Source organism: Tachyglossus aculeatus, chromosome 4 (genome assembly GCF_015852505.1).
Source record: "Tachyglossus aculeatus isolate mTacAcu1 chromosome 4, mTacAcu1.pri, whole genome shotgun sequence".
Taxonomy (NCBI): Eukaryota; Metazoa; Chordata; class Mammalia; order Monotremata; family Tachyglossidae; genus Tachyglossus; species Tachyglossus aculeatus.
Window position 1 is genome coordinate 18,387,478 of NC_052069.1, and position 12,097 is coordinate 18,399,574.

The following is a 12,097-nucleotide window of genomic DNA, read 5'->3' on the forward strand; positions in this document are numbered from 1 at the left end:
TGTGCCAAGCACTGTTCGAAGCACTAGGGTAGATACAAGGTAATCAGGTTGTCCCACGTGGGGCTCACAGTCTTCATCCCCATTTTACAGATGAGGGAACTGAGGCCCAGAGTATCATCATCAATCATCAATCGTATTTATTGAGCGCTTACTGTGTGCAGAGCACTGTACTAAGCGCTTGGGAAGTACAAGTTGGCAACATATAGAGACAGTCCCTACCCAACAGTGGGCTCACAGTCTAAAAGAGTAGTTAAGTGACGTGCCCAAAGTCACACAGCTGACAAGTGGCGGAGCCGGGATTAGAACCCGTGACCTCTGACTCCCAAGCCCGGGCTCTTTCCACTAAGCCACGCTACGTATCTTTAAGTTATATATTATAAATGATTTATTCATATTAATGCCTGTCCCCACCCCCCCACCCCCAAGCTCATTTTGGGCTGGGAACATATCTGCTAATTCTGTTGTCTTGGACTCTCCCAAGCGCTTAGTACGGTGCTCTGCAGGTAGTAAGTGCTCAATAAATGCGATTGATTGAAATTATATGATATGAATTATCTGTTTATATTAATGTCCGTGTGTGTCCCCCAGACTGTAAGCTCATTGTGGGCAGGGAGTGTGTCTACCAACTCTGTTGTACTGAACTCTCCTAAGTGCTTAGTACAGTACCCTGCACATAATACGCGCTCAATAAATGCCATTGATTGGTTGCCCTTTGAGCTCTTTGGTACGCACCCCAGCCCTATGTACTTATGTCAGTATTCTTATGTTCTAGTATTTCCCCTGCCCCTAATTTATTTTAATGTTTTTCTGACCCTGTAGACTGTAAGCTCCTTGTGGGCCAGGATCACATCTCCTAATTCTGTTTCCCAAGCATTTAGTACAGTGCTCTGCACACGATAAGCACTCAACACCATTGACTGATTGCACACAGTAAGCGCTCAATAAATACGATTGATTGATTGATAATGTCAGCATTTCCTTTTTGAATCTGTCATTGTAATAATCATCCTCAGTGGAATTTATTGAGTGCTTACTACGTGCCGAGCACTGCATTGAGGTTTAGAAGAGTACAGTTCAACAGAGTTGACAGACACCTTCCCTGCCCACAATGAGCTTGCAGTCTAGAGGGAGAACTAGGCATTAATCTAAAAAATAATTTATAATATACAATCAGTTTTCTATTATTAATTACCTGACCTTGGGAAATCTTGTCATTTTCCTATACTTAAGAATATCATTCATTCATTCATTCAGTCATATTTACTGAGCACTTACTGTGTGCTGTACTAAGCACTTGGAAAGTACAATTCAGCAGTAGAGACAATCCCTGCCCACAGTGGGTTTACGGTCTACCCTTTTGGGGCATTTAAGTATGTATTTAAGGCTGGAATGAGTATCAAATACCCGTAGATCAGTAGTGGTATTTTTTTTTGTTTAAAAGAGAGGGTATTTGTAAATTGGCCTGAGTTGTTTTAAAGGCTCGGTATGAGGGGAAAAAAAACATGACTTATGCCCACCGTAATCAATCTGACTTTTTGAGAAGTGTATTTCCTGCCATGAAAATTCCTTTTACAATTCTAATAGTTGCATGTTTTCTTATATTTTTCTTTTCTTTATTCTCTGCTTTGCTTTGTGTAAAAAGCTCTGGGGACTCAGGGTATGTCATTTCATATTTTTTTTACTTGAATTTCATCGTAGGTCAAGATGCTTTTGCTAGGTAATACATTGTGATTCATGACAACCAATAGATGATTTAGTTTGAGTGATGTGTACGTGTTTAGTTTAGGCACTCAGCTTTAATGCTATTTCTGGCCATCCTTTCTCCATTTTTATTGACTTCAGGGTCTGTGGGGGGGCAGTTATCAGGTAATTAAAATAAACTTATTAGTACATAAAAATAAATATAAATCATAATATGGGCGCCCCAAAGATCAGTGCAACAGCCCAGTAAATAACTTGAGGGATGATTTTAGAAAAACCCTGCAATACTTGAGTAATTTATGTCCTGAAATTCCTAATTCCTTGTTGTATTATTATTAGTATTTTGGGAGTAAGCCTTTTCAAGCTGGCAGAGCAAAAGAGGCCACTGAAGCCAAGAAGAAAGGGGAGGAAGAAGGTTACAGCACAAAATTTATCTGATGGAGATATAAAACTTTTAGTGAACATTATCAGAGCCTATGACATTCCAGTGAGAAAACCACCGACCAGGTAAGAGCCCTTATTTAACTTTAATTAGAAGATTCTTTGAGTCGTCAAATCAGTCTGATTCTTGTAAAACGTTAAGTGTACTCTGGCTACTTAATACTTCACTTGGTTTATTTTTTTTCTGAGTATCTAGGCACATATTTTTGCTGCACCACTTAAAACAGGTAAAGGGAAAAAAAAAATGGATCCCCCTAACCTTCTCTCTGCCCGATGCGGTTCTGAAATAATTCCTTTGTTTTGGGGTGACACTTTAATTCCCAACGCGCTCTCGTGTTAGTTACCTGATTTCAACCCCTTATGTCTACCCCATTTTGCAGATGAGGAAACTGAAGTAGAGGGAGATGTGAGCCCACTGTTGGGTAGGGGCTGTCTCTATATGTTGCCAACTTGTACTTCCCAAGCGCTTAGTACAGTGCTGTGCACACAGTAAGCGCTCAATAAATGCGATTGATGATGATTAAGTGATTTGCCCAAGGTCGCAAGGCAAACCTTGCGGGGCAGGGCTCAGACTCAAACCCGGGTCTTCTGATTTCCAGGCTGGCTTTCCTCCGCTACACCCCTCTGCATTCCAGGAAGGCATCATGTGTTAAAAATTACGTTCCTGACGGTCAGTGAATTCAGGTTTTCCCCAGAAAATTACGAGCAAATTACTGAAAGGAAGATTTCTAGAGGGGATATTATGAGATGCACTGGAGCAAACCACTGTGGACCTTGTAGCGTGTCAAGTATCATTGAGCATCCACGGGGCGAGAGGGGAGGGAAGCTCCGTAATAGATCTTACCCTCCTTCCCTCTTCTCCAGGCCGTTCACCTTCTTTCATACCCTTCAATTTCTGCCCAAACCCGTCATTTCCCAGTGCAATGTAATGGTGCCGTGTCAGCTACACCGCACAGAGGCTATTTTTCTAATATTCTCGGCTCCTTCTTTTGTTGCTTGTTTCTTCTTCTAGCAAACTCCAGCAGCCATCTAGGTCTTCGAGGTCTTTCAATGAAATGTTCGTGGCTTCCCCGTCCCCGCAGAGCCCAGGCCACCTTCCTGACTGGCCGTATTGCCAGGTATGAAAAACGATCGTATGTGTTCAATATTTTCCCAGTATTCTTTCAGGCTTTGGGGAAGTTGTCACGGGGAACTTTCAGCTAGCACATTTGCTCCTTCGTTTGCTTGGGCTGTTATAGCATTTAGCTTTAGCCTCAAGTTCTGGCCTTCCCAGACTGAGCCCCTTCCCTCCTCTCCCCCTCGTCCCCCTCTCCATCCCCCCATCTTACCTCCTTCCCTTCCCCACAGCACCTGTATATATGTATATATGGTTGTACATATTTATTACTCTGTTTATTTATTTATTTATTTTACTTGTACATTTCTATCCTATTTTATTTTGTTGGTATGTTTGGTTCTGTTCTCTGTCTCCCCCTTTTAGACTGTGAGCCCACTGTTGGGTAGGGACTGTCTCTATGTGTTGCCAATTTGTACTTCCCAAGCGCTTAGTACAGTGCTCTGCACATAGTAAGCGCTCAATAAATACGATTGATTGATTGATTGATAATTCATTTTCCCTGCATCTCCCCTGTAGTTCTCTGTGTGCCCTGAGCACTTCTGTTACCACTTCTTTTAGACTGTGAGCCCACTGTTGGGTAGGGACTGTCTCTATATGTTGCCAACTTGTACTTCCCAAGCGCTTAATACAGTGCTGTGCACACAGTAAGCGCTCAATAAGTACGATTGATTAATTGATTGATTGATTGATAGGGAGGCTATTTGTACTGCTGGTGGCACCGACCCCTTCCGATTCCCCGATTCACACGTGCCCCTGAGAGGTGCTCTGGAGAATTTAGTTCTGCCCAGGGGCCAGGGCAGAAGATGACATCCAGGCCTGTTTGGTTGGTGAAATGATAATAATAGATAATAATTATGGTATTTGTTAAACCCTTACTATGTGCCAAGCACTGTCCTAAGCGCTGGAGTAGATACAAGGTAATAATAATAATAATAATGGCATTTGTTAAGCGCTTACTGTGTGCAAAGCACTGTTCTAAGCGCTGGGGGGGCACAGTGTGATCAAGTTGTCCCCCGTGGGGCTCACAGTCGATCCCCATTTTTACAGATGAGGTAATTGAGGCTCAGAGAAGTTAAGTGACTTGCCCAAGGTCACACAGCAGACTTGTGGTGGAGCCGGGATTCAAACCCATGACCTCTGACTCCAAAGCCTGGGCTGTTTCCACTGAGCCACGCTGCTTCTCTAATCAGGTCGTCCCACGTGGGTCTCGCACCATTTTACAGCTGAGGTAACTGAGTTGCATAGAAGTTAAATGACTTGCCCAAGGTCACACAGCAGACACGTGGTGGAGTCGGGATTAGAACCCACGTCCTTTGACTCCGAAGTCAAAGTCTTACCACTAAGCCACACTTTCTCCCTGTGAATTCCCACAAGTCCAAATGCATATGACCATACAAATTAAGGACAAGCCACCTCTCCACTTTGTCGGGGTGGGGTTTTGAGGGAATGTGTTTTCACATTCACTAACTCAGCATTTCCATGTGCTCTCAATGCATTCATTTGACACTCGTTTAGAGAAAAATCATCTATTTTCACATACACTAACTCAGTTTAGCATTTCCATTTGCTCCCAATGCGTTCACGTGACGCCCGTCTAGAGAAAAATCATCTAAGAATTTTCACGGAAAAGTTTTCTGATTTTACTTTCCACTTAAAGGCTTTGGTCCGTCCGTTTGTGGAAGTGGCTTTTCAACGCACGGTTTGCCGGACAACCACAGCTGAAGGCCCAAACCCCAGCTGGAACGAAGAACTTGAGCTTCCATTTAGGTATGACTAAATCATAATTTTTTGTTGTTCTATTGTTGCCAACTTGGACTTCCCAAGCGCTTAGTCCAGTGCTCTGCACACAGTAAGTGCTCAATAAATACGATTGATTGATTTGTCCTCTAGACTGGGAGCTTGGTGTGGGCCGGGAATATGTCAACCAACTCTGCTGCACTGTTATATTGTACTTTCCCAAGCACTTAGTACAGTGCTCTGCACACAGTAAGCGCTCAGTAAATACGACTGATTATTTACCTTCATAAAAAATGGGGAAATGTTCTAAATTTGAAGTTCTTAAGGGATGTAGACCTACCTTTTTTCCACTCAACCGCTCACCAACTTTGAGTTTCTAGACTAGAACCTCAAAGCTCTGCTTCCCCGAACTCTGGCCTCCTGTCTCCTCCAGTCGCTGTGTTTTGTAATAATAATAATAATAATAATGATGGCATTTATTAAGCGCTTACTATGTGCAAAGCACTGTTCTAAGCGCTGGGGAGGTTACAAGGTGACCAGGTTGTCCCACATGGGGCTCACAGTCTTCATCCCCGTTTTACAGATGAGGTAACTGAGGCCCAGAGAAGTGGGCCTCACTTGTAGTATCTCAGTGTAGTATCTCATTCTCACATGTAGTCCTTGCCTCTGCAATTCCTCAACCGTTTGATTTCTACACAGTGTGGCTCAATGGCTTGGGAGTCAGAGGTCATGGGTTCAAATCCCAGCTCCGCCAATGAATAATAACAATAATGATAGCATTTATTAAGCGCTTACTATGTGCAAAGCACTGTTCTAAGCGCTGGGGAGGTTACAAGGTGATGAGGTTGTCCCATGGGGGGCTCACCGTCTTCATCCCCATTTTACAGATGAGGGAACTGAGGCCCAGAGAAGTGAAGTGACTTGCCCAACGTCACACAGCTGACAAGTGGCGGAGCCGGGATTTGAACCCATGACGGCTGACTCCAAAGCCCGGGATCTTACCACTGAGCCACATTGCTTCTCTTCTTCTCAATTGTCAGCTGTGTGTCTTTGGACCAGTCACTTAACTTCTCTGTGTCTCAGTCACCTCATCTGTAAAATGGGGAGGAAGACTGTGAGCCCCACGTGGGACAACCTGATCACCTTGTATGGGACTGTCTCTATGTGTTGCCAATTTGTACTTCCCAAGCGCTTAGTACAGTGCTCTGCACATAGTAAGCGCTCAATAAATACGATTGATTGATTGATTGATTGATTGTATCCTCCCCAGCGCTTAGAGCAGTGCTTTGCACATAGTAAGCGCTTACCAAATGCCATCATTATTCTTACACTGTTCAAGACTAGCCAGTGGTCGCCCACCCACCTCGGCATCAAACAGAAAACTCCACACCATAAGCTTTAAAACACTCAGTCAGCTTTTGTTCATTCATTCAATCATATTTATTGGGCGCTTACTGTTTGCAGAGCACTATACTAAGCGCTTGGGCCTCCAAGAGGCCTTCCCAGACTGAGCCCCCTTTTTCCTCTCCTCCTCCCCATCCCCCCGCCCTACCTCCTCCCCCTCCCCACAGCACCTGTATATATGTTTGTACAGATTTATTACTCTATTTATTTTACTTGTACATATTTACTATCCTATGTATTTTGTTAATGATGTGCATTTAGCTTTAATTCTATTTGTTCTGACGACTTGACACCTGTCCACATGTTTTGTTTTGTTGTCTGTCTCCCCCTTCCAGACTGTGAGCCCGTTGTTGGGTAGGGACCCTCTCTATATGTCGCCGACTTGTACTTCCCAAGCGCTTAGTACAGTGTTCTGCACACAGTAAGCGCTCAATAAATACAATTGAATGAATGAACGAATACAAGTCGGCAAGCTCTCCCTCACCTACCTAGGAGAAGCAGCGTGGCTCAGTGGCAAGAGCCCGGGCTTTGGAGTCAGAGGTCATGGGTTCAAATCCCGGCTCCGCCACTTGTCAGCTGTGTGACTTTGGGCAAGTCACTTAACTTCTCTGGGCCTCAGTTCCCTCACCTGTAAAATGGGGATGAAGACTGTGAGCCCCCGTGGGACAACCTCATCACCTTGTAACCTCCCCAGCGCTTAGAACAGTGCTTTGCACATAGTAAGTGCTTAATAAATGCCATTATTATTATTATTACCTTACCTCACCAATCTCTTATTACCATCCAGCCCACCCACCTTACTCCTGTAATAATAATAATAATAACAATAATAATAATAATAATAATAATAATAATAATAATAATAATGTTGGTATTTGTTAAGCGCTTACTATGTGCAAAGCACTGTTCTAAGCGCTGGGGTAGATACAAGGTAATCAGGTTGTCCCACGAGGGACTCAAGGTCTTCATTCCCATTTTCCAGATGAGGGAACTGAGGCCCAGAGAAGTGAAGTGACTTGCCCAAAGTCACACAGCTGACAATTGGCGGAGCCGGGATTTGAACCCATGACCTCGGACTCCAAAGCCCGGGCTCTTTCCACTGAGCCCGCCTGGCCTAAAATGAACCAAAATCCAAAAAGCCTAAGAGGATTTAAGGTCCCAAACTCTCCCCAACCCCACATTGAACTATGTCCATTTGAGGCAGGATTTATCTGCATTTTAGAAGACTCCCGAGATTACTTTTTACCTAATCCCAGTTAAGACGATTACAGCTATTTGAGGCCTATTAATGCCAACCAGAAGCAAAATAATGTTTTTAGGAAATTGGAGCCACAGACAAAGCAGGCTTTTTTCATTTTGAAGAGTTTTATAAGCTTCCAAATCAGGTTTCCATTAATCACTAAGCTACATTTTTAACAGCATCGCACTCCACTTCACTAATGGCACATCTTCAAAATCAGACAGGGCTTTACCCAACAGCTTGGCGTACGGGTGACGTAAAACATAATGAAAGCTATACGGCATGACCATTTACTTGGCGGTATTTATTATCATTATTAGTAATGATAATACAATTAATAATAATAATAATAGCGGCAGTTATAATGCGCTTACTATGTGCAAAGCACTGTTCTGAGCGCTGGGGAGGTTACACGGTGATCAGGTTGTCCCACGGGGGGCTCACAGTCTTCATCCCCATTTTACAGATGAGGTCACTGAGGCACGGAGCGATATTGTACTTTCCAAGCTCTTAGTACAGTGCTTTGCATACAGTAAGCGCTTAATAAATACGATTGATTGATTGCTCTGCCCACTGTAAGTGCTCAGTAAATACGATGGAATGAATGAATATAGAAAAACTAGGAACTGACAACATATTTGGTAAAATATTATCTGGGATATCAGTACTCGTACTTCCCAAGCGCTTAGTCCAGTGCTCTGCACACAGGAAGCGCTCAATAAATACGATCGAATGAATGAATGAAGTGACTTGCCCAAAGTCACCGGGATTTGCACCCCTGACCTCTGACTCCAAAGCCTGTGCTCTTTCCACTGAGCTGCGCTGCTTCTCATAATAATAATGGTGATGCTATTTGTTAAGCGCCTACTACGTGCCTGCCACTGTACTAGACGCTGGGGTGACCGTACTCACTGTGCCCCGGTCTCACCCATCTCACTGCCAACCCCCTTCCCACGTCCTCCCTCCAGCCTCAAACTCCTTCCCCCTTTTTATTACACTTGGGCCACCAAAGAAGCCGCACGGCATAGTTGGATAGAGCCCGGGCCTGGGATTCAGAAGGTCATGGGTTCTAATCCCCGCTCCCCCATTTGTCCGCTGCGTGACCTTGGACAAGTCACTTTTCATTCAATCGTATTTATTGACCGCTTACTGTGTGCAGAGCAGTGTACTAAATGCTTGGAAAATACAAATCGGCAACATAGAGAGACGATCCCGACCCAGCAACGGGCTCATGGTCTAGAAGGGGGAGACAGACAACAGAACAAAACAAGTAGACAGGCCTCAGTTACCCCATTTGTAAAATGGGGATTGAGATTAAACCCTCTTTTTCCCGACTCTGTCTCCCTTCCGTACCATCTATGCACGTGATGTGCATCTAGCTTTACTTCTATTTATTCTGATGACTTGACACCTGTCCCCATGTTTTGTTTTGTTGCCTGTCTCCCCCTTCTAGACTGTGAGCCCGTTGTTGGGTAGGGACCGTCTCTAGATGTTGCCAACTTGTACTTCCCAAGCGCTTAGTACAGTGCTTTGCGCACAGTGAGCGCTCAATAAATATGATGGAATGAATGAATGAACTTGGTCTGTACCCTTTGGACACCCTAAGCCCCACGGCACTTTTAATAATAATAATGGTGGTACCCACTGTTGGGTAGGGACTGTCTCTATATGTTGCCAATTTGTACTTCCCAAGTGCTTAGTACAGTGCTCTGCACATAGTAAGCGCTCAATAAATGTGATTGATGATGATGATGATGGTATTTGTTAAGCACTTACTATGTGCAAAGCACTGTTCTAAGCGCTGGGAGGGATACAAGGTGATCAGGTTGTCCCACTTGGGGCTCACAGTCTTCATCCCCATTTTACAGATGAGGGAACTGAGGCACAGAGAAGTTAAGTGGCTTGCCCAAGGTCACACAGCTGACATGTGGCGGAGTCAGGATTTGAACCCGTGACCTCTGACTCCAAAGCCCGGGCTCTTTCCACTGAGCCACGCTGCTTCTCCAGTACTTTTATTAGTATCTGTCTTCCCCTTTAGACTGTAAGCTTGCTGTGGATAGGGAACGTGTCTACCAATTCCTTTGTACTGTATTCTCCTAAGTGCTTAATAGAGTGCTCTGCACGGAGAAAGCGCTCAATAAATACCATTGATTGAATTAATTTGTCTGCACATTTCACTCTTCCCTTCCTGCTAAACCAGAAACCTCCATAAAATCTCAGGTTTTCTGGACAGGAGATAAAGACATTTAATTCCATTTCCATTATGCAGTGGCACCCGTCTTTGACTCATACCAATAATTATGTCTCCCCTAAACATGTAGATATTTGAGAAATAACCCGCTAATCTTTTGCTTTGCTAGAGCTCCAAATGGTGACTATAGTACAACCAGTTTGCAGTCGGTGAAAGATGAAGTGTTCATTAATATTTTTGATGAAGTACTCCACGATATCTTGGAGGTGAGTGTAAGAGTCTCCGGATGCTGCCTCTCCTAGTTTTTATGTTTTCTAGAAGCTATGAAAATCCTACATTAATAATAATAATAATAATGGCATTTATTAAGCGCTTACTATGTGCAAAGCACTGTTCTAAGTGCTGGGGAAGATTACAAGGTGATCAGGTTGTCCCGGGGGGGTTCACAGTCTTCATCCCCATTTTACAGATGAGGTAACTGAGGCTCAGAGAAGTTAAATGATGATGATGGCATTTGTTAAGCGCTTACTATGTGCAAAGCACTGTTCTAAGTGCTGGGGAAGACTACAAGGTGATCAGGTTGTCCCACGGTGGGGGCTCACAGTCTTCATCCCCATTTTACAGATGAGGTATCTGAGGCTCAGAGAAGTTAAATGACTCGCCCAAGGTCACACAGCAGACATGGGGCAGAGCCGGGACTCGAACCCATGACCTCTGACTCCAAAGCCCGAGCTCTTTCCACTGAGCCACGCTGCTTCTCCTAAGAAGCACATTAATTTTACATTCTTCATACATACATTTCATACATTCTTCATACACATATTCTTCTTCATACATTTCTTCTACATTAATTTTCCTTGTTGCAAGTTCGCCATCCTCGGAAAATTCATTCCGTGCTTCCCACAAAAAAAAGATATACTGATGGCTGTCCTAGACTTTGGACTAATTGCACGATGAATTTATGCGGGAACCTTGGACTAATTAGAGAAGCAGCGTGGCTCAGTGGAAAGAGCCGGGGCTTTGGAGTCAGAGGTCATGGGTTCAAATCCCGGCTCCGCCACGTGCCTGCTGGGTGACCTTGGGCAAGTCACTTCACTTCTGTGAGCCTCAGTTCCCTCATCTGTAAAATGGGGATTAAGACTGTGAGCCCCAGGTGGGACAACCTGATCACCCTGTATCCTCCCCAGCGCTTAGAACAGTGCTTTGCACATAGTAAGCGCTTAACAAATGCTATTATTATTATTATTATTATTATTATTATTATTATTATTAATTGGGAATTTACCGTAGTTTACTGAGAAATCTGCCTCCGTCTTCAGAAACGATGTTACTGGGGATGAGCATTGGGGTTGGAAAAGATGATAGGGCAACTTCCCACCTTATCCACACTGCAGACATAATAATAATAATAATAATAATAATAATAATGGCATTTGTTAACTGCTTACTATGTGCAAAGCACTGTTCTAAGCGCTGGGGAGGATACAAGGTGATCAGGTTGTCCCACTTGGGGCTCACAGTCTTAATCCCCATTTTACAGATGAGGGAACTGAGGCCCAGAGAAGTGAAGTGACTTGCGCAAAGTCACACAGCTGACAATTGGTGGAGCCGGGATTTGAACCCATGACCTCCGACTCCAAAGCCCGGGCTCTTTCCAATGAGCCATGCTGCTTCTCATATATATATATATATATATATATACACATATTTTATACATCTATGTATCCACACTATGTGTCCCTGTCAGAGCATCGTCCTCAACCAGGGTGACCCCAAACTGCTCTCTGCAAGGCCCGCGATGGCAGCTCTACCCTCGTCAATCAATCAATCAATCAATCGTATTTATTGAGCGCTTACTGTGTGCAGAGCACTGTACTAAGCGCTTGGGAAGTACAAATTGGCAACATATAGAGACAGTCCCTACCCAACAGTGGGCTCACAGTCTAAACGGGGGAGACAGAGAACAAAACCAAACATACTAACAAAATAAAATAAATAGAATAGATACTCCAAAACCAAACAGTGTGGGGCTCATTCCCAGAGGCCTGATTATCGTGTGTTGTACTCAATTGCAGTAGCGCTCAGTTCAGTGCCCCGCGCACAGGAAGCGCTCCATAAATGTCATTGACTGGCATCGAGAAGCAGCGTGACGAAGTACAACTGTTACCAACTTGTACTTCCCAAGCGCTTAGTACAGTGCTCTGCACACAGTAAGCGCTCAGTAAATACGATTGATGATGATGATGATGAAGAGGACAGAGCCCGG

At 44.1% G+C, this 12,097-nt stretch overlaps 1 protein-coding gene across 2 annotated transcripts in view; it reads left to right on the plus strand.

The window, feature by feature from the left end:
• CC2D2A (coiled-coil and C2 domain containing 2A) overlaps positions 1–12,097 on the plus strand; it is a 185,507-nt gene that overhangs the window by 117,574 nt on the left and 55,836 nt on the right. For both annotated transcript variants that reach the window (XM_038745219.1, XM_038745218.1), the window contains 4 exons: positions 2,041–2,208; positions 3,155–3,260; positions 4,917–5,026; positions 10,001–10,097. In XM_038745219.1, the coding sequence (XP_038601147.1) occupies positions 2,041–2,208; positions 3,155–3,260; positions 4,917–5,026; positions 10,001–10,097 (481 nt within the window). The remainder of the gene's footprint in view (positions 1–2,040; positions 2,209–3,154; positions 3,261–4,916; positions 5,027–10,000; positions 10,098–12,097) is intronic.